This window comes from Ruditapes philippinarum, unplaced genomic scaffold (assembly GCF_026571515.1).
Source record: "Ruditapes philippinarum isolate M1 unplaced genomic scaffold, ASM2657151v2 ctg1882_1_1_1_1, whole genome shotgun sequence".
NCBI lineage: Eukaryota > Metazoa > Mollusca > Bivalvia > Venerida > Veneridae > Ruditapes > Ruditapes philippinarum.
In genome coordinates this window covers 461,107-485,462 of record NW_026865725.1, presented here as the reverse complement: position 1 = coordinate 485,462, position 24,356 = coordinate 461,107, and the positions used below count along the sequence as shown (strand labels likewise).

Here is a 24,356-nt window from a genome sequence, read left to right as displayed (position 1 = left end):
TATCTAAAATATACAGGTCAATGATATTCAAAATATACTTTCCTCTGGTATAAGTTTATTTATACTATATAGGGCGTATCTTTGGATATTATTAATATTGGTGATTTGATAGAATTTCAAGTTCATGTGGTATTTTATTTGGAACATACCAAACAGTAGTCAAAATCAATAGTTCATTTACATTTTTGAAATAATAAAATACATATATAATATTATATTATAATTGTTATTTTTATTGTCATAAATGTAATATCGTGATTATTAATAGCAACGGATATATGCAATCATTTTTAATCCATTTGTGTAAGGCATGATCAACTCCACACTTGTATGTTGTCCCTTATTATGTTATCGCTATTAGCGAAGATCCCCTTTTAAGGTATCTGTTCACACTTATTAACAATATGACACTGGTTATATTACCACGTTGAGCATAATTGTTTTATTATACAATAATTGTAATATATTTTTTTTTTACATATTTAATGAATATTGCTTTCTTTTTTTGTGTGTTTCATGTGCTATTTTAATACTGAGTTTCTACGTTTACTACTTTTTTTATTAAAATTGTAAAATAAATTTGAAGAATTAAATTGTCATATTGAGCGATGATTATATGTCAAAAAATAACTGGAAAAAGTCAGTAAATTATGGTTAATCTTTCAATACATTATATTGTTTATTCATAAACCATGTACATGTACAATTGTATTTTTCTTTAACATTTTTACTTGACGGAAAAGATTATTTTATTTGAATATGCATTGCGAAATTCTCCGGTTGCTATTCATTGTTCGCGACATTTCAACATCTTGAAATACACGGTTTTGAAAAGAATTGATAACATCTAGTTCGAACAACTATTTATAGGTTGAACACTGAATACAAGTGTCATTTTGGAAAAAAATCACATGAAAAAAATAAAACAACAAAAAAACTTCAAATAAAAATTCAATCAAATAAAAAGATAAGATTTAAAATGATTTTTTTGTCTTTATAGTTTTAGTTGGAATTTTTTCTTATATCAAACATTTTTGAAAAAAAAAGCTTTAATTCATTTCAAACATTAAAGTCTGTATTTTGACTCTCAGCACAAACAAGAAACACTCTAACATATTAAAATAAATTTGTTTACTATTTTCTTCTCTCATTGAATGGTAGAAATGTTTTGTTTTTCACTCGAAAGATTACTTGACATACCTTGGATTATACTAATTCCATTTGTAATAAATTTAGTGGTAAAGTTAGTAATTTGTAGATATCATTCGACATCAGGTATTTATATTAAACACTCTATTTCTATATGATCGTTTATCTTCGTACTCAACTGTTTTCAGCACAAAAGAAGATATATCAATTTAAAAATAAAAACTTCATTTATCATTTTACTTTTGAAATCAACATGGCTCTTAAATATTAGTATATGAATTCCTAAAATAATTACTCCTTTGAGCAAACATCCAAAAGATACATGGTAAAGACAACTTTTAATAATTATGGTTTGTGTACGCAGTCTTTTAAATAATGAGACAAAGGAGAGATGAAATAGAATGGAAGCATAGAAATCCTATCGGTTAAACATTAGGGTTTGAAAGATGTTTTGTTTAGTCTGAAAGGAAAATATTACAAAGTAAAAACTCATTTTTTCTTCAAAACTTATTCAAGTATTCTGTGCTCTTACAATTTAAACACTGACGTGGTTTATAAACAAGTTTAGAGGTCCAAAGTTAAGTTAAGTGATTTTTATATTTGCTTTTAATCATTTAGTTCTATATTTTTATAGTGAATTATGTTATGTTTTTATTGCATTGCAAACTCTTATTAGTTTCTAACCAGTGGATTTAAAAAGTCCTTTATGTCCTAACTAAATTATTGAATTTATTAAGATATTACTTTCAAATTGGTTCTTTATTAAAAATCAAAAGCATACTTTTTTGTTGAAAAAATATGTTTTATTTTTGTTACGTCTTAAAAACTTATAAGTTTTGAAGCAATTCATCAAAGTTATTCATGGAACTCGTTTATTAAAAACAGTTTGTTATCTTAGAATCATAATATTACTGTGGTTCTTTGTTAATCAAAATCATATTTATTTTTGTCACAAAATGCATTTTCCCCCAGCATTGCTACATTGCAAAAACGTATGTTATGGAATTATCTTAAAAATCGAAAAAACAATAATTTTAAATTGAAACTATTGAAAAAAATTAGAAACTGAAGGTACTTTTGGTTGATTGTACATTATTAAGTGTTTGTATATTACAAATCAGATTCGCTTTTAATTGCAAATAAGCACGTTAAAGGACAAAACAAGTCTTACCTTTATATCATTGATATAATAATTCCTTTTCTTATTCCATATTCAATTTTGTCACTTGATCCTTGAATCATAATCAAACATATTTCACAGCCGCTTAACAGTTTTCTGACTTGAACAGAACATTCGCTGTAAGAGATATTTATCAAAAATAACGACCCGTTAGTGCCAAGTATACAAGAATGATTGACATACAAACGAATATATTCTCAATATGAAACATCTATTTCCTATAATTTGTAAATGTCAATAGATATCAAAAGAATAAGCAATGTATTGGCGTTTCTGCTTTTCGCAAATCATCCCAAACATTAATTTCATTTCCTCAATTAAACGAGACCTGAATACACACTGCAAATTTAATGGATTATTATCTTTAATATTTTTATTATTTGTCTATGTTTGTATACAATTTAAAATTAATGAAACACCCAATCTGAAAAGCTTTTGAGAAGAGGCAAATAAGACACAAATGTCAAGTTTCATTCTTCGTTTGTTCTGTTTAGATCAAATCGGGTAAAAACATTAAGGATTTGTTTTTGTTTCAGTAACGTAATGAAACACGTACAAAAATACAAAAAAAAAACAAGAAAAAAAACAACCGAATTATGAAATGATTTAATAACGAGAGATACAACGTTTGTATTTTAAGAATATATTTTGTTGATATTTACACTGTATGATTTGTAACAATCGTATCCATAGTGTCTGTACTATATATGTTTTCTTTCTTTTTCAATAAAGACAAGTAGGTGCATATTTAGATACTAGCGTGATATGAATCATCCTTGTCATAGTTTGGAAAATTTAATATTGGAAGTAGTAAAATCGTATACAAATATATGCACAGTACATTAACTGGAGTGCATGTATTAGTTACCGGCTCATTTTGTTCTTGGGTTTACTTACTTTGACGACAGGGAAAGAGATAACGATATAAATGTCACATTCAGATGTTCGTACATTGGTTAATTTTTCTGAGATTTAATAGTTTATTAGTCCGACGACAGGGAACATGTTTTTATCTTTGTATATGATACAAATATGATGATAAAGATCATTAAAACACTCAGCAATCGTATTTATACTCGGGGGCTACATTCTCTCGTACAAATGAAATAGCCTCGTGTTTCGATCTTCTAATTTAAGTTGTGGCAATAATATGGCAAACAATATTTTCACTACCAATCCTCAGGATCTGGGTTCATATCAAAATTGTGTTTCAGAGCATCGCCATTACAACATTTCCCATGTGTTTGTTTGGCAGTATAGACTCCTTTTTATTGCGTTCAAACACATTAATTCAAACACAAAGTTAACATTTCTAACAACCTAAAAATAAATTGCATTTGATAGTTATACATACGTGGATCAATAGGCATGGTGGATGTTCCCACAAAATATCAAATTGTACAAGATGACTTTTTCAATCAGTTAGAACAGTTACCTCGACAAGTGAACATAACGGCAATGTTATTGTCCTGAAAACGTATTTGAAAGTGTGAATCTGCCATCTAAACATAATGGTCGGAGACATAGAGAATGAAAACTAAAATTGACACAAGTTGCAGGTTGATGCAACAGACAAATTAAGTTCAACAATTCCATTACTTCGAAAGGGAATAATAAATTTCGGAATCAAAGAATTAGATATGAGATTGAAAATGTCATAAAACTAATGAAAGTTGCACAATGGAATGCAATTAATGAAATTAAAATTATCTCAGCACGTCAGGGATTCAATAACCATTTACCTAATGTGTACATGATTAGTTTGACATTTTATAATACCAACGGGCACTTATTGTTATCTACATTAACGCACTTTGATATATATATTTGTTGATTTTATTACGCATTGTAAATAATTAATGTGCCGCCTGTTAATGCCACTATTCAAATTATGCTATAATGATAAAACGTAAAATTATTATGATAAAATCTGTCTCTCTCTCTTTATATATAAATGAACATTTGTATAAATTTGCATTGCATAATTCATAGAAACGGTAATGTGACAAACAGATACAAGACACAGCTCTTTTTTGTTACATACGAGTATATAGCAAATAAGTACCATATGAATGCTATTAATATGCTGACATAAATATCGCTGACATTATCTGAATACATAAAAAATATACACAATATAAAAATGAAAAATTAAAATCAAAATAAATAAATTAATAAATGAAAATATAAATAAATAAATAAATAAATTCATTAAACGGAAATGTAGTGAATAAAAACAAAAGTCCTTAAAAATAAAAATTGCTCTTTTAATCTAAATTAATCTAACTTTTGAATATTAAATTTGTTTCATTTCAAAATAGGAAACAGAAACAATATTCAAAAAGAGATATAGTCTTATAACTGATATAACATGGTCAGCATTTTTACATAAACAATAAATGTGCTTTAAATTAAATTTTTTAGACGATTGCAACCTAACTCTGAAGAAAAAATATCGAGAGATTTCACCCGTCTTAGTTCTTTCTTTCCTTTTCCAAACACTTTTGTGTCTTCTTCGATTTAGATGATTTCCTAGATTCATGTTTCTGATGCAAATCCGTAGTTTTTAATATCTTTAAAAATGAAATGGAGTTAGCCACTAAAAATTAAAATGTTTCAATATTGTTTCACCATTTTTGCTAGTAATCTAAAAGATTACATGTTTCAAATACGATCGTATAGTTTGATTTTCGTAATCATACTAAAAGGGAGGGGTCGGGGGTTACTGCGTGAAATGACATGTTGTGTAAGGAAGAACATTTTTGGCTTTTGCATTAGAAATGAATATTTTTATGTCAATTAGCTGACTGAGTTTGTTTATGGTCATTTTAAACTTAACATCTAATGATAGCAACATACAAAATGTTTAATTTCCAACTTCATCTAGTTAAATGTATTTGATTTTTCTTCAGGTATTCTATCAATAATTGATTGTCATATTTACATTTTATAATTATAAAACAATAAAATCTAGCACATGTATTTATTATGATACTAGTACAATGGAACTATTATATGCCACATAAACACTAAGGATCTTGAAATTTTCTTTCCTCTGTTCGTCTTCTGATTTTTTTTATAAAATGTTTATATAGATGTAATTCCCAAATTACAACAAAAATTTGATCTCGTGATTTTCTAATTTCTGCGTGCCTGTCATTTTCCCGTTGTAAACAATATCGGCCTCTGCCGTTGCTAGCAATATCGACAAAAAGTAACGGACATCCATTATTTTAAAGAATTACTTAGATGAAGTCATAGAAGAAACATGTGATTAAATATTAGTTTTTTGCAAAAAATACACAATGATTAACTGCGCATTTCTACCATGAGCCGAGTGCCGTGTATGTGCTTATTAGTCCCCTACCGGTTTAACCGGAGGGGACTTTAGGTTTACCCTCCGTCCGTCTGTCCGTCCGTCTTTTCGTCCGTCCGTCTGTCTGTCAGTCCGTCAGTCCGTCCACAAAACTGGATCCCGCGATAACGCAAAAATACTACAAATATTTTTATGAAACTTGGTATATGGATAGATGGCAGTATGGAGATTATGCTCATCTTTTTCTTTTCTTCCTATGTTGAAAATTCTGGTTGCTATGGCAACAAATAGTCTGAAAATATGGCAAATTTAACACATAAACTGGATCCAGTGATAATTCAAAAAGTACTAAAAATATTTTTATGAAACTTGAAATATGGGTAGATGGCAGTCTGGAGATTATGCACATCTTTTTTTTACTTCCTATGTTGAACATTCTGGTTGCTATGGCAACAAATAGCCTGAATTTCAAGATTTCTGATTTAAATTTGTCAGCTTTTTTACTATAAGTTCTTTATTTCTTAAGGTGTTTACTTCAAACTTTAAATATAAGTTTCTGGTCATCAACCACATCATATGTGACAAGGTTTACAACTGTAGCACAAAAATTATCAGTATTACCTCCCTTGAATATAGATTTTTTTATGAAAAAAAAGTTGTCTTCTTTAAATAACTTCTTTATTTCCTAATGTATCTACTTCAAACCTCATATATATGTTTCTTATTATCACTCAACATTTTTGAGAAGGTTAAATACTCTAGCAAGACTATTTCCAGAATTATGTTCCCCTTGAACTTAGATTTTCTTCAAGAAATTGGTATTTTTTACTCCAACTTCTTCATTTCTTTTAGGATTTACTTTAAAATCCCACATCGTAATAATATGACAGGGTTGTATAAACATAATTTCCTTACAAGGGCAGGGAAACTTAACACATTACTGTGATATAGACAAACTTAGAACTCAAAAGATTTAAGTTCATTCATGTCATTAATTCACTGGTAAAATTGAACGGCCAATGGCCCATCAGAATGTTGCTGGGGTTCTAACCGGTAGGGGACTTATGAATTGCTTGCAATACTATGATAATTGCTTGTTTAAAAGTAATATAAAATCATTATTTAATGACGCAGTTACCTGTTCCTTTTAAAATGTGTTGATAATACTGAAAAAATTTCATTACAATACACGTTGACATTCAATAGATATTTAAAAAGCTACGAATGTTTGGATAACCCCTTGTGTATAACACATAAAATATCGACACTTTATCAATGTTCTTATTTTTTAGCTTAAAATTATCAATATTAAATATTTAATTAAATGAATGTAAATGAAACAACCCATGATTGAACGACTAAGAGATAGATATTGCAATGTGAATGCAACAGTAAAAGAGGGGTGACGATTAATACAATTTATTCAGAATAAACTGTGGTGACGATTAATACAATTTATTCAGAGTAAACTGGTTTCTTTTTTCAAAGTTAAACCAAATTAGATATTTATTGGAAATGTTGTAAGATACATTATTTTGTGAACTGAATCGTGATATAGAAATATATACGAAATTTAACATTCTTCCGCTCTTCTGATAACGTTATTTGAGTTGCATGAATTTAACATGTTCCTAATGACTCTTGAGATGGGGTAAATATTTATGTAACTTTGATTGATGGATAAATTGTTTCTCCCTTTTCAGTAATTTTCACCATGTAGCAAGGGCTGTGTGCATAAACGATTGTAGTTTTTGTGCCCATTTTTGCTTAAAAAAACATTGAAACCGACATAAGTGAAAAATTCAAATAGAAATACTAACGCTATTATAACAACTTTCTCTACTCGGAGTGAGACTAAGCAAGAAGTATATTTTAGAAACATACACGGTTGAAGTATGACTGTTTTACATGCAAAGTATGTTTTCTTTTAAGTTTTCAATACAAAAAGAAATGTTAGCAATGCTTGCATAACAATGACATGATAATTATGTCTTGTAGCTATTAAGAAAATACCCATTTTGTAACCTTGAAATTAAATTAAAGCATAGATTATTTAAAAGCAATAAATAATCATTATTTATTGACACAGTTACCTGTTCCTTTTAAAATGTGTTGATAATACTGATAAAATGTCATTACAATACACGTTGAAATTCAAGAGATATTTAAAAAGCTACGAATTTTTGGTTAATCCCTCGTGTAAAACACATAAAATAGCGACACTTTATCAATGTTCTTATTTTTTAGCTTAAAATTATCAATTTTACAGAATTATGTAAAGATAAAACAACTGCAACTTGCAAATGAATGTAAATGAAACAACCCATGATTGAACACATTAGAGATAGATATTGCAATGTGAATGCAACAGTAAAAGAGGGGTGACGATTAATACAATTTATTCAGAATAAACTGTGGTGACGATTAATACAATTTATTCAGAGTAAACTGGTTTCTTTTTTCAAAGTTGAACCAAATTAGATATTAATTTGAAATGTTGTAAGATACATTATTTTGTGAACTGAATCGTGATATAGAAATTATATACGAAATTAAACATTCTTCATTCTTCTGCACTTGTTTTTAAACTATTTTCGGCAAAGACCCTTTTCCTCTCTACTGATAACGTTTTTTAGTTACATGTATCTAGCATGTTTCTAATGACTCTCACACACCTACCTTTAGATGGGGTAAATATTTATGTACATGTAACTTTGATTGATGGGTAAATTTTTCTTCCCTTTTCAGTGATTTTCACCATATAGCAAGGGCTGTGTGCATAAACGATTGTAGTTTTTTGCGCTGATATTTGATAAATAGAATTTCAATAAAAAACATTGAAATCGATATAAGTGAAAAATGCAAATAGAAATACTTACTCTATTATTACAACTTTCTCTTCTCGAAACTGCCGTTGTCATTAATATCTGACATTGAAATTAAATTATGGCATATTGATATTGATGATTTCAAAGAAGAACAACTTCTATTTCAGGTGTCCTTTTAACTTGTTTTTCGTTTAACTATATAATTTTTGTTATCATTTACAAATTAACCAAAAAGTTATTGAACTATCCTCATTCCTGTACACTTTTTTAAAAAAATATTCTTTACATTTTATTTTATAGAGACAAGACTAATAATATCTGTCATATGTTGCGGTTCGGACCGGAATATCCGACCCGAGGGGACCCGCCCATTGGGCGGTAACGAGGCTTGCCGAGTTACCGCCCATAGGCGGGTTCCCGAGGGACGGATATTCCGATCCGAACCGCAAACATATGAAAGATATTTTTTCTTGCATATTCTGCCATATTATTTCATATTTAAAATGGTTTACCTCAATATGATATATGTTCATGGAAATTAAAGTCATTTCATTCATAACTATTTTCTTACAATAGCGTATGAACTTACTACTTAAATAACAACGGCGAAATGACGTCATCCTAAGACATATTTCACTTCTAAAACGACGTCATTTTAACGCGGTTCATTCATAAATGGCGCTAAAATGACGTTGTTGTTTGGCACGCGACTCATCTGGCACCCCCCATGCCAGATGAAATTTCCGGCATGGGTAAAACTCACGGAAACGCCAGTCTGCTATGCAAGAATATCTCTTCCATTTTATCCTGGACGGCGATAAATACAATTAACAAGAATTGAACAGTTCGTTCCTTTTAAACCTTCTGTACAACTATTAAATGCATTACAATCACGTTAAATAAGAATATTCACATGACAAACAATAATGGACGTCAAATTTTATTAAAATAATTTACGATTATGTAGATAAAAATGAATTAAAAATGTAAATAACACCCAGAAACAACATAGAGATAGATATTAATTAATAACATAAAAGATAGGTGACGATTTAATACAATTTTATTAAATAAACTGTGTGAGATTATACCATGTATTCAGAGTATGTTTCTTAGTTTAAGGAACCAATTAGTAAATAAAGAAGATCATTATTGGAACTGAATGATGATAAAATTAATACGTTAAATTTTATTTTGCATTGTTTTTCTTTTTTCCCGAAAGACCCTTCATTTTGATAACGGTGTTTGTTAGAGATTAGTGTTCTTCTAAACCTATTTTTTAACACCTTTAACATGAATTGATTGATTATAATTTCATTTACATATTCACATAAAAGGGTGTGATAAAGATTGTAGGTCCTTATTTTATTTTCAATAAAAAACGTATATTGCGTTGCAATAGAAGACTTATAATTTAAACTCACTTACGAACACCATTTAATAATATTGAATTGATTTTATGGATTATAAATTAAAGAAGCTTCTATTTCAAATTGATTGCAAATCTACAATTTTGAATAACAAATAAAATACAGTTATTGAAATAGATTCCGAATTAAAATAATATTCACAATTTTGACAAACTAATCAAATTTCATTGTGGGCGAGGTGAATAAAACGATTATTACCATAGGGGGCCTCTTGCCAAGAAAACTAAAAATATTTTTTCTTATATTCAAATGAGTTCAAGTTTAAATTGGTTCTCAATAGTGATATAATAATTTACAGCATATAATCATTTTTATTTACTACATAGCTTATAAAGACATGTAAAATACGTTATAAAATACAAGAGTGGGAAGTGGGTACTCTTTAAGCGCGTTACAAGGAAACTACACTTTTTTACTGTAAATATTTTGTTTTGGAAGGAGGATACATAGAATATTATTGAAGGATTATTTTAAGTGTCCCATTCGTTATTCAAAATATTGAATTTGAAGAAATGTCGACTAAAATAATTCTAACAGACATACAGAGTTTAGACTATTCCCCCTTTTTAATTTTGAAGCATTAAATCTTTAACAACTTTACAACATAATTACAACAAAACTACCAGTGTGGCAAAGTATTGTCATTGTTTAAACAGTTTGTGTTTTGCTTGTTTCTTCTTTTTGTTAAAATCTCTTTGCGGTTTTGTCAAGATTTCTTCTTCTTCTCAGATAATGACCTCAAACAAATGGAATGGGATTTAATGACCTCAACATTTGACAATAGTCAAGATAGTCAATCCAACTCCCGAATCGTAGATGGGGATATATGCTGTACAAGGCAAAGTACAGGTAGGTTCCCAAGAGGGACAATGCGTCAGAAATATTTATTATGGATAGAAAGTAGAATTTTAGATTAGGACATGTTGATAACCTAAGCAATAGTTCGACTGAAAAGAAAAGGGTTGTTATCATTTCCAAAATCGTCAGAGTTAATATTTTCGTCTGCAAATTCGGTACAGTAACACGAGCAATATCTAAATGTATCATGGGTGATGTGGCTAAAGACAGTATTGGAAACATTGTATCACCAGTAGATGAAGTAAGGTTAGAATTGTCCGATAAAATATCTGTATCATTATCAATTGCCATATTTGCAATGTCTCCTAAAAATGTAATAATTTCAGTGTTGTTAACTTTCAAGTCAATATTTGATTTGTTGAAGTGTTTTGAAATCAGTTCAGTGTCAAAAGTTTTCGCAGTCTCAGGTCCAGGACGGCTATCAGGTCCAGATTGATCTACTCGGGTTGTTATGAACTCAAAGGTCAAGAAATCTTCGTCCTCCTGCATTCCATCTGTGTCACGTACTAAATGGAAAATGTCCGTACGATTAAGCTTTTCTGCGAGCTCAGATGTGAATTTAGGCACATCACTCTCGCCACATAGTTCTTGTAAATATGGACGGATTATTTCAAAGCCTTCCACCCCTGTCGTTACCATGTACTCTAGGCGCTCGCAGTTTGTCATTGTCCTTCTGAAGATTGGGTCAGTACTGTATGCAAGTGTAAATATTGACGTTAGTACCATTGCAATTGATAGGAGAAGGTAAAGCTGAAAACAAAATATTGTGTTAAGAATCTTTGTTTTCAAGCTAAATGCGAATAAATCAATACAATCCCATCAAAGTGTGTGAATAAACAAAGCACGAAGGGAACGATTTATTATTAATTTATTTATTTTAATTCTTAAAAGAGAGGGCCACTCATTTTCCAGATTTTAATACTTTAAATAAGCAGGTGTCAAGTACCATGTGCAGCACTAAAAAGTTAACCCGTACTTCACTTTAGTGTTGTTTTATATTTTTGGTCGATCGGGATCATTGTTTACAGAAAATTAAGTGTTGAAGACTTATAACGACTCAACAGGGCGTGAGTAATGTTGCACTTTTCCATTATCACTCATTGACAGACCCAATTTAAATGTCTTTGCATTTTAAAGACGTTTTGTTATGTAATTTATTTGTTTTTATTGTTTACGAAGGATGACCATAGATTTGTTTGACTTGGGACTTTTATAAATGACCGTAGTGTAATATCTATACATTGTATATCAAGACCTTTAATGTTACCAGAAGTAGTAACGTAATTAAGAGTTTTTTACACATCTGTATATAAAACGTCAGCAATGATACTAAATATAGTTCATAATTTCAATGACATTTATTGATTACTTGTTTTAATATACATGTATACGTTATTATACTGAAACAAAATAATAACCTTAACATTAAGTTTTAAATGTACATACCAAATGACCTATGAAACAAAACTATAGATCAGAAACAACTTGGTAATTACGTAATCAATGAACAATGTTAACATTTTTTTAGGCTTAATGACCTTAGTGTTGGGTACACCTTTATTATAAAAAGACTTTAATTCACCCAACTTTTACTTAATCTCAATTTTATTGTTACCTTTGAATTAATACTATTTGTCCGTAAAAAGTCTAGGAGATAAACCGTATTTTATTTTTGCAAAATGCATGCATAAAGTTTAACGAACCTTTCCAAGTATAGATGGTTTTGTATAGTCGATTATTTCCCATATGTTTGCTCTACATTTTTGAAAACAATTCTGGGACTTGGTCTTTGAAAACTTGTGAACTGTCTGCTTCTGTTTGCTTTTAAATGTTCGAACTGTTTCCTGTTCATCAAGGAAACTCTGCAACCTTGTTATAATAGAATAAAATTAAATAACATTAATTGTAATATATTTCGCTAAATGTTCAAGTTGTTATCATTTGGTTTTTTGATAAAAAAGTAAATTATGCTTTTACTTAATTGTAAAACGGTTTCATGTGTATAATGTTGAATTTCAAAACCATTGAAAGTTGAGTTTCAAGAGATACATACCAGATGACTTGAATATTTTATTGAATTATTTAGATATAAAACATCTTATTTTCAGAATAGCATATTTTTATTATTCGTTCTATGTAATTTAAAATCTTACCTGTAGTAGCAACACCCCGAAAGAACTTCCGGTGATATCTCCCAATATTCTATTTCATTTAAGAACGCTCCCGGACATGACGTCATAGGGATATGTAGTTCTCCTGTTTGATAAAATGCCAAAATAGCGGCAAAACATTCTGCTGGTCGGTTGATAGTAATACGTTCCGACTTTTCATGTGACCAACCGGCCTTGAATAAACGAGTTAGACGTGAACTAGGACCATTTTCTATGGTTTCGGGAGGAATAGGGAACACTTGCCCACAAACTTCTAAAACAACAGCAGTAGGCATTGTTTTCTTGGAAATGTAGGTCGCTTACAGATTACCTTCTACAAAATAAATAAATATTTAAATAAATAAATGAATAAATAAATAAATAAACAAATAAATAAATAAATAAAAAAAAATTCTAGAATTTATGAATGTGTACAAGTATCCAATTGGCTTCACAGTTCTCTCTGTAAAGATTTCTATGTCAAAGTTTGATAGTCCTAACAATTGCTAAAATAAAAACATATTAAATAATAGCGGTAATAATGTTAATAAGCAATTTGTACAATAAATTCAGCAAAAATGTAAAAATCATTGTTTACATAATTAAATCGGGATAAATATATATTATTGGCACTGCTTCTTGCGAAAATCGGGGGTTATAATTGACGTAGCTAAATGTGGTGACTTAATATTTCCGAAAATAGAATATGTTTTTAAACAACTTCAGGTAAAATTGATAGTGAATAATTATATTTTGCCTAAAAAACAACAAAGATTTATGTAGTAAATAAAAGGCATGTTTCAATACAGAGCATTTTCATTTAAATATCTTATTAAAATAAAACTAAATTATATTTATAATTTTCTTTTAAAAGATGATAAAGTTCTAAATTGTATATTTAGAGTTAAATATTATCTAACATGAGTTGCCACTTCATAATACAGCTGTTTATGGATCTCTTCTAATGTCCATAAGTCCGAATAATAAAATATGAAATTAGTTCATAGATCAGCAGGAACATTTTAAACGGAAACATAGGAAACAGATAGTAAAAATGAGCGAATATTCCAAAATTTTGCACTGTCAAATTATTGGTCTAGACCTACACCAAATTATACACCAATCATGTCAAAGAACCTCAGTGGAGCAATTAGCGGCTACATACAATTTCCTTTCCGAGTTTATTATAAGAATAAACAGGGATTAACTAAAAATTTAAGATCAATTGAATCACGTGATATTATTAATCTTCCACTCATTATTGGACATCTCATTATTATATTGAAAGAATAAATGTTTTGTATTTGTACATTTATTTAAGGCAGTTTTGAAAAAAAAACTAGGTTAAAAAAATCAAAATAACGTTATTTCCAAAGTAATGCAAAACTTAAAACCTAAATCTTGACGTCGTAAAAAAGGCTCAAATGATTAGTACATGAATGTCAAACACAAAATATGAATAAAATATTCCGAAAAAATAGGATTTCGTTAACTGGAATGAGATAAGATGAATTACAAATATTTGAAATACCGTTCTACCATGAAAAGCAGACTGAATTTACTGTATTGTATTTGAATATAAACAAAGAAACAAGAAATAAAAAAAAACCAAACAAAGTAAACAAAGGAAAAGAAAAGAAAGAGCAAAAATAAAAATAAAAAATAAATAAATAAATAAAAACAAAACAAAAAAACGAACAAAACAATTGCAAAGGAAAACAATGGAACATGCGAAATCAGAAAGAAATCTTAACCACAATCAAACTAAGATATTGGGAGAAACAAAATTGTATACTATTCCCTTGAATTATGATTTCATTTAGAATAATACTTACAGTAATAGTAATTGGTATCCAGCTTTATGTATATCTTATAGCGATTTATATATTTGCAATATTTCTAAGCTTTTATAGTCACACTCAGATAGCACCCAAACATAAACACGCCCATCTGTGAAGTCCAGAGATTCGTATTAATTTTCTGCCTGGAAATTATATATCCCCAGAGTATAGTTAACTTAAATATCCAGCGGTCATGGTAAAGCTATAAAACAAGGTAGATATCTCTACAGCCTATTATTGAAAGTTCACGAACATTGGTCATTACATAATTAATAATCTTCACTTGTACATAACGTGACATTTTATCACAGATTTTAAACAGCCCATTGGATATTGTTAATCATATACAGTAAATTATATTGAAAATATTGATCTTTAAAATATTATGAATCATCATAATATTATTATAGCTAAATATCCTCTTTCCGTATATAATTTTCATGATGCATGCATTTTGTTTGCTCTTATTATAATTTTAATGAATCTGACACCTTTTTCTACCCTACAATATCTCTTTTGTTTCAATTCTACCAGTGGACTTGAGCAGATGCATTCATTTTTACGATGTCACAACGTCTGATTAAAAGATATATTCTCAATTTTAAATGTTCTACTACTTACGAACAGTTTGGTGTATCTAGCCCGTTCAAGTAGTAAGCAATATTTTTTTATATCTGAAACCAAATACTAAGTAGTATTCTGTTTTTGCAAGTTCTTTTTCTAAACAGTCTTATTTTCTTTTTCTCTTGCCTAACACACAGTAAAAGTCAATTAAAATTTCCATGATATGCAAACCATAAAAATCATTTTAATTGAATAAAAAAAACAACCTCCCCCCAACTAAAACAAAAAAAAACAGCAGGATTTGAATTTCAGAATACCGTGCATATTTCTTTGATTTCAATTTAAGAAGCGCTTTATTAAAATTGTCCCGTTTGGGTACATAGACATTTTAAATGTGTTAGAGTCTTTGTATTTTTAAATGAATTATTATGGCATGGTATCAGAGATTGTTTACTTTATTCAAAATGTTTGTGCAAACAAAATTAAACAATAAATACCCTTGATATTTTGTTTTCTCAATTGCAAAGATTTTTTCTATACTTAGTTGTTTTTCCAGAATGATCGTAGCTGATGTTCTTGGTCTACCCTACCTTATTTGTAATGTTTGCAAAATAAATATTATGGAAAGGAAGATCCCCTGTGACCAATAGAAATTGAAATTAAAATGCAAAAATTGCAGTCAGCTCAAGAGATACAATGAAATTTTTCTTGCACCCCTTGCACCTGAAGAAGGTTGATCTAACATTACAAATATTGGTTTCTGTGATTTCGAAGGACCAGTTTTACCACTTCAAAGCAATTCTTATCTTCACTCGCGCTTTCTGGTTTGTAAAATAATTTACAATTTTACTAGTCAATGAGATACATTCACAAATTGCATCTAGTGTTTGACATACCCGTTACATGCGTTGTATTTTCGAGCTAGAAGACAAGCTGAATACATATTATTCAGTGGCAAAGATGTTTTAACACAAGAAAAAGCCATTATTTATTAACTGCAAAGTATCTATAGCTGGATTGTACATTTATTTTGAAAATTAAATTTGAAAGTAAAATATACAACTACTATCTCTTATGTGAGAGTATAATTTTTGGTAACCTTATTCATGAAAGTTCATTTATTTCGCATTTGATTTCCGCCACTCAAGATATATGTACTATTCTGTTATTTATTTGACAATATATCATTGGAATTGTTATGTTGTTTGTTCCGGTTGTCCCTTCTCACACTTGCCAAATTATAGTTCTGTAGATCTGACATAAAATAATAAAATGTAATAGTACCTCATTATATATAACCAGTTATGATTTTATCGATTATTTTGTAGAAATTCTACAAAAATAATTCTTCCAACCCGCTGTGAATAGCATGAATATTTGCAAGAAAAATCAATTACTTTGTGGTAAATTCTTGTAACGGCACCAAATATTTAATTCCGTACATGTAAACCACATTACGCTTTTAGGTATTGCCTAAATGTACATCAATGTATCGATAGATATGTGACCAAAACAGGGCGTCATTCATTGCCATGGATATGTGATCATAACACAGATATATTCTGCCATAAATATGTGCCGAAAACGGTGCGAAAATTCGCCATGGATATGTGATCAAAACATTGCGGCAGTCTGCCATATTAGATAGATTTACCAAAGCATATTTTCCTTCCAGAACGTGTCTTGAATAATAAGATTTCAAATATATATATTCTATTATGAATTGTTTCACACAAAGAAAATCGAATGCCTTTCACCTGAAGTTAAGGCGTTTAGAATATCCACAAGGGGTTCAATATCCATATTTAATTATGAATTCCTTTGAAACGAAATTTAACTGAACCGATATAAATAATTGAACCAGAATTCAAACACAGGAAAGAAAATTATCCAATGCTTATCTACATCCCAAAACTTACTGGTTGCAGTGGTAACTGGTGTGCTTAGGGGTAGTTATTCATGCTTTTGAATTTTGCTATGATCTAAATTAAGGTCATTTAGATGATGTTTCAAGTACAGTCACGAGTTTAGATTATAACGCTCCTTATTTGGATAAATAAACGATTGTAATAACATAAGCAAACTTAAGATATATGAAACAAAGCTATACAGACTTTGTATAATTCTGTGCTTTTTCCTCTTTTTTAATGAACATTAAAGTTGTACAATGAACACATTAATATTCTATAAACGAGTATTTAGTAAATATAACATTCATAAAACTCGTTAAGATATTACTTATTATAAATTTATTGCTATGTTGTCATAGCAACAATGAACTATCTGTTACGTTTTTGCATTATAAATCAAACTAATGTGATCACGAGTAGTAATTAAATTCTAAATGAGAGGTTTAATATGGAATTCGACCTCTCGGAATTTTTTTCCTTTCAATAAATGTCACATCATTTTTTTTATTTGCAGTAATGTAAATAAATACTTACACTCCTTATACTCGGGGAACCTTTACATTTTGGAATAAATAACTTGAAAATATCTGACCTCTTTTTGTGTGATGAACGAAAAATATTTCTTGATCAACAACAACAACAAAAAAACAACAACAGAATCCTTAAAGAACGTCCAAAACGGCAATATTGAAAATATTGCAGGCTTCGTCTTACTTAATGCTGGTACCAGAAAGTGCAAGCTACTGTTCACATCCCCAAGATATAATTTAGGAGTATATGACCTGTCTGCAGAATGCAGTTGCTTTTTATTTCAATTACTCAAAAATAGCTATATATAGTTGATAAATTCACTGTTTGCACATGTATTATAAATAATCATTCTTCTTCTAAATAAAAAAAACTTTTTTTTCTGAAAGAAGTACATTAAACGGTCTTGAATAATGTGTAAAATGGGGAAAAAATTCAAATACGAAAAAGAAAACTTACTACTTTATAATCACAGACTGCTTTATTAACCGATTTTGGGGCGTCCGTGGCCGAGTGGTTAAGGTCGTTGACTTCAAACCACTTGCCCCTCACCTCTGTGGGTTCAAATCCCGACAGGGACTTTGGATTCTTTCATTAGAGGAAGCTATCCAGCTAGCTTACGGAACGTCGGTGGTTCTACTAAGGTATCCGTTCGTGCCTGAACAAATGCACGGTAGGGCACCTGAGGTCTTCCTCCACCAGTAAAGCTGGAACGTCGCGATATGACCTATACTGTGTCGATGTGACGTAAAACCCAAAACATACAAACTATATTAACCGATTTCATGACATGAAAATAATAAAAATAAATATAAAAGCATAACCCTCTGCTGTCTGGTACTTAAAAGATGCTTTCATTTTTTCCATAATGAATCCCATGGTCACCATTGATCATCATATAACCGAATATAGAAAAAATGAAATCCCTTACGAACTTCCAAAACGGAAAAATTGAAAATGTTGTTCGTTCAAGAACGGCACTTGAAAGTGCAAGTCACTATCAAACGCCCTTGCACCGGCTTATGTAGAATTCAACATACTTAGATGAATAATGGTGAATTTTTGCAGCTATCAGATAAACAGGTTATGTCATTAAAATAATTGGAAATCGAAAATGCTTTGCAAGAACTAAATGAACAAATATTAAAATATTAAACCGCAGATTTGCATTGATTGTTTTTGTCAATAAATTTTCATGAAGGCTTGGTTTGTATAATACATGTTTTCCTTTGAAATTCTGGAAAAGGGGCGACCCCTGGGAAGAACCGAAAACTTAAATATAGTATGAAAATTGCAGACTCGATTTGATTGTGTCTGTCTTAAGAGATAAAGTGCAAGATCTATCGCGTCTCCTAGCACCTGTTTAAGCGGTATTAAATCTTCATATCAATGTTACCGAAGGACCAGAAAAAATACAACAACACTAAAATGAAGTATGAGGCAACATTTAACAGCTGCTACTGAGAACTTCCCACCTGCTCTTCTGAAGTTTTAAAGTTAGGAACATGGGTGATTCCTCGAAAAATTACATCAAAATTGCAAAGACAGTCCTTGAATTATATTTATTAATGCAAAAAGAAATAAAAGTAATGTATTGGTTATGGAATGAAATGGCATTCCTTAAAAAGTGGCATTCCTTAACAAGTGTTATGTTTTTCAGAAATGTTATACAAACACGAGACACAGTACTTTTGATATTGATTCCTGTAAATTTAAAATGATACCCATGGTCATAGTGAAGTCATTATTTGTTTTGCACTAATCAATCCAATTTAATTATTTTTGTTCTAAAGGCAATGATTCAGTTTAGTTATGCAATAATTTATATCAAATGGAATGTATGTTATAAAATAATAATACTTGAATATTTTGAACGGAAAGTTTCTAGAAAATCACCTTTTATAAATTACTATATGTAAAAACCTGAAAATAACTTGTTTGGAGCCATTATAAATGACGACAACTTTATGTGAAATTATACCCACCCAAAGGCACATAGTGAACGAAAAGGTGGATAGCAAAATGCTTTATATGGATATAATTCATTCGAATTTTATTATTTTATCTCGCATGAACAATGAATAGCTCACGTTACAAAAGTAGAATTCTATAGATATCCATTGTAATTTACATAATACATTCAGTTTATAAAAAAGACAACCTTTTTATATTTAAGATATTTTGATTATTTGTCCTGAACATCTTTTAATACGTATCAACTGATGGCATGATCAACATAATGACAGTCCTCTTTTAAATATATTATCCATTCAGCTTTAATTCTATTGTTGTTACAACTTTTAATAAGTAATGCAAAAACTTTTAGATTGATAACGTAATCATAATTACATCATGTAAGTTGCCACTTTGTTTTTCAAAGAACAACAATGAAATGTCTTAGATAACAAACAGACAAGTTATTTTGCAGGTTTAATGAATTAGGACTGAAACTATTCATCACCTATACCGCTATGCATTTTTCTCCTCTTGCTTCTCTTGCTTCGTTTTCGAAATTTCGTGACAATGTTCTCCGTTTCTGTGTGTTGATACAAGAGAAGGAAATTGTTGGCAAAAACTGGCACTGTCAGAGCAAGAAGTAAAATACCAGACACAGCACAAACGCAGGCAACAAGCCTACCAGTCTTGGATTGCGGATGAATATCACCGTAACCAACGGTTGTCAAAGTTATGATTGCCCAGTACCACGCATCTGGTATGCTGTTAAAGGGTTTCCCACTTTCCGCGATATAAAAACAGCTTGCAAATGTTGTCATAGCAGTAATCAAGAATAAAACCAAAATAGAAAGATCTTTTATATTTTTTCGAACCGAGTACCACATCACTTTCCCAGCACGCACATTGACTATAATACGAAAGAAACGCAATACTCGTAACACTTGCATGTATGCCAGTCTGTCGATCCAGCTTCCGTATCTCAAGTGGGTACATGTTGAATATAAAATTAAATAAAGGTATATTCCTAATAGTGAGATAATATCTGCACAATTTATAACAGAGCTAAAATAGCGTCGTACCGACTGGCAAGTTAACAACCTTATCATGATGTCCATCGTGAAAAATAAGGTTGTGATGCCATCTAATAAAACAAGAACAAATATCCTGGCCTTGAAATTTGGAACTTTAATTTCTTTTGTCGTTTGGAATGCTTCCTTTATGTAAAAGAAAGACTGCAACCCTCCAACTATTTCACTATTGTTTTCACTTTTATGTTTCAAATCGTTTATAAAACTTTCATTGGGTAAAACTTGCTCTGTAAAGTTGTTCAACCCAAATATGTTGTCATTAGCAGAGCTGTTGTTAGGAAATGTTTTATTTTTAATATGTTCTTCATGGATTAGAAACAAAAGAAAATTATTCTCAGTTTTATTGATATGCCGCTCTAGTCTTACCGTTGTATTTTCAGATATGTTAGTAAACACATTTGGAATATCGACTTCGGAACATATTTGTTTTAAGTATGGTTTGACTGTATCATAATCGGCAAGCCCAGAAGCATGCATGTAGTCTAGCCGTTCGCAATTGGTCATTAATCTTTGGAAGTTTGGATCTGTACTGTATGCCATCACAAGTATAGAAATAATCACCATCAGAAATGTCACTGCGAGGTAAACCTGTAAATAAAGAAATAAGTGTGTGAGTAAGTGACTGGAAGGGGTACGTGTGTGCCTGACCAAGCGTCAAGTCAGCCATCTAGCCGTCAAGCCAACCGGTCAGTCAGTCAGTCACTTATTTATCAATGTGTTTTGTCTTCAAACATGTCGAAACAAATAATAATAATAAAAAGAATAAATTTTGGCACTTTTTATTTTTTAAGTCATATATCAGCAAATTTTTACCTGATCATCTATTATTTTTAAAGAGAGTATAATGCAAATAAAATAATACAAGCATTAAAGGATAATGGACAAATTATCAAAGAAAATGCCTAGATAGACCTATTGGAATAAATAAACGAAATTCAAAACAACACTATGAAGGGAAAATTTGAAGAAACACTTCAGGATAAACGCTGAATTTTCTCATTTAATTATTTGCGAAACGAATGAATCTTTGCTCTGCTTGGTGCGTCTGGTGTAAAGATAATTGGTTTATAGTGGATGTCTGTCATACAATAAATAATCAAGTCAATAGTATTTAGTATTATACATAACAACAAACCACGAAAGTGTGTTTTGCAAGTGTGAGTTACATAAGATCCAATATTACATATATTACAAATATTACATATTTTGTTTGAAGATAATAAGGTATTCTAGAACAAAATATTGATCATCATGATCATGATAAAATATGTTCATATTAAATCAGGTTTTTATCAATATTTCCTGTTCCAAACAATAGTTCATTAGAATATCAAAATGCTACAATTCTTTGTTTTACCAATATTTGAAATACTTACGGAAAATGTGCCCATTGAGGAACAATCCACCTTTACTTGCCATATCTTCAAGTAGTTTTCAACGTCGTTAGTTGGTTGTGAATTGCTAGTAGTAGCTGCTATTTAGGCAGCTGTCCTACAGGTAATTATGCTAACAAGAAACTATAATAATTATTTACTTTAAGTTTTTACTCACTTTTCCGATAAGTGAAGGCTTTGAGTACTCAACAATGGATGATATTTTTGCTCGGCATCCATTTAAGCAGTTGTATTGTTGATTCAATGTTGCTGACTTTGTTTGCTGTTCTTTAAATGTGCGTAATGTTTCCAAATCACTCAGATAGCTCTGCACCCTATTGATAAAAATTAATGACTGTAATCAAACTTTATAATTACATTTTAATAAGAATTTCAAAAATTGATGTTTACAGTAGAACTGCATCATATTGATATTTTCATAAATTGATGTTTAGAAAGAATTGTTGATAACGTTCTAAATGATTCAGTATGAAAATCCTAATATGACGAATAATACTATATTGTTAACATTCTGTTCTAGAAGAAGTTATCATCTGCTAATGAGTATATGCAATATCTGATCTTGTATCTCCACCAACATTCATATATAACTATTTCATGGCGTGGTGTTTTGTCTGATACTAAACACTATCAACATAATTTGTATTGTATTACAGGCCTTCCATTATCGACCAATTCTTTTTAATGTCACATCTACTTAAGTTGATACCCTGGTCTGATCAATTATTAATCATTAATAATCATGATTATTATCAATTTATTGATAAGATAATATTCATATTTATTTATTAGAAAAGTTGGGAAAATAATCATGGAACATTAGATTAACTTAATTTTTGACATTCAAGTATTAAGCTATATTTCATAAAATAACAGTGATATCATGCTACTTTCATAACCTTAAGTGGTTTGTTGAAAGATTTGTAAACATAAAATGATTTCATAATTTATTGTACAATGAACACTGCACGTACACAGAATAAAATGTTCCGGAACAGAATAATCCGCCGCTATAATATTAGGTTTTGTGATGATTTAACGAACGCCTCACTAGCTTTCAGTCATTTATAAATATATATATCAAATTTCTTTAAATATAGGTATCCGGTATTCATCGTTATCAAAATATTTGCAATTATTGTACAATAATGATACAACAAATACATAGTTTTATAAACTTAAATAATTTTCAATACTCTAATCTTGTAGTCTTAGATTATTTTCTCATAGTAAACTAGTTATTGAGATTATATATGAAACTTCTATTTAAATAGTTCTGGAAAGGAATGTCCATTACACCGGCTATAAAGGTACTCGGGCCTCTACACTTTAACATATTCTGGATTTAAATGGTATAGAAGGACTAGAAAAATATGGCAACACTGTCAGCCAGGATAGTGCTCCTAGTCTAACATGATTGGAAAATAAAACCATTGTAACAGAAAAAAGAAAAGCATTTTTTTCTGTTGCTTTGGAACAATTGACAATAGCATGTTCATTGTGTATTTCATTTAAGAAAAGTTTGAAAAGACGATTTAAAGCAAAGTAAGATAAACGACGGTTAACATTTTTACCTGTTATAACAGCACTCTGATAGAATATCCGGCGAAATCTCCCAATACTCGAGTTCATTAAGGAACGCCACCGGACATGACGTCATCGGCATATGTAACTCGCCTGTCTGATAATAAGACAAAATAGCTAGAAAACCTTCAATTGGTCGGTTAATGAAAATGCGTTTAATGTTTGGATTTATAATTTTTTCTTTATACATTCTTGACAAACGAGATGAAGGTCCGCATTCAAACATTCTTCTCGGAACTATATATGTGTTTCCACAGATATCTATATCAATATTTGCACTTTTAGAATCCATTTTCGTCTGTGGTATCAAAATGGCCCGTTAATACTCGCGAAAAGAAATTTCAAAAAAAAATTTTCCTTGTATAAAAATATCCAAATAAAACGCTTTTCACGTCAAAATATCCATCGCATGTCTGATATTGAAAATGCTTTTTTGAGTTATTGCAAAACAATTCTACACAAATTACGATTTCAGACTCACCGGGTACCGTTTTTATATGAAATTCTGATTAAAAAGTAATCCATAGGGACTTTCATTGATTGGATATTGCTTTCAAATGTTAAATTATCATCATGGAAA

At 29.9% G+C, this 24,356-nt stretch overlaps 2 protein-coding genes across 2 annotated transcripts; both read right to left on the bottom strand.

The window, feature by feature from the left end:
• Positions 1-10,641: 10,641 nt before the first annotated feature.
• Positions 10,642-13,239, bottom strand: LOC132730101 (uncharacterized). The gene is made up of 3 exons (XM_060715953.1): positions 12,915-13,239; positions 12,465-12,630; positions 10,642-11,511 (listed from the first exon to the last, which is right to left on the bottom strand). Exons 1-3 carry the CDS (start codon positions 13,205-13,207, stop codon positions 10,642-10,644), a joined length of 1,329 nt encoding a protein of 442 aa, XP_060571936.1. The 5' UTR covers positions 13,208-13,239.
• A 6,569-nt stretch (positions 13,240-19,808) lies between these two features.
• On the bottom strand, positions 19,809-24,230 carry LOC132730122 (uncharacterized). Its single transcript, XM_060715977.1, has 3 exons — positions 23,767-24,230; positions 22,350-22,506; positions 19,809-21,386 (listed from the first exon to the last, which is right to left on the bottom strand). Exons 1-3 carry the CDS (start codon positions 24,066-24,068, stop codon positions 20,205-20,207), a joined length of 1,641 nt encoding a protein of 546 aa, XP_060571960.1. The 5' UTR covers positions 24,069-24,230; the 3' UTR covers positions 19,809-20,204.
• Between the last annotated feature and the right edge of the window lie 126 nt (positions 24,231-24,356).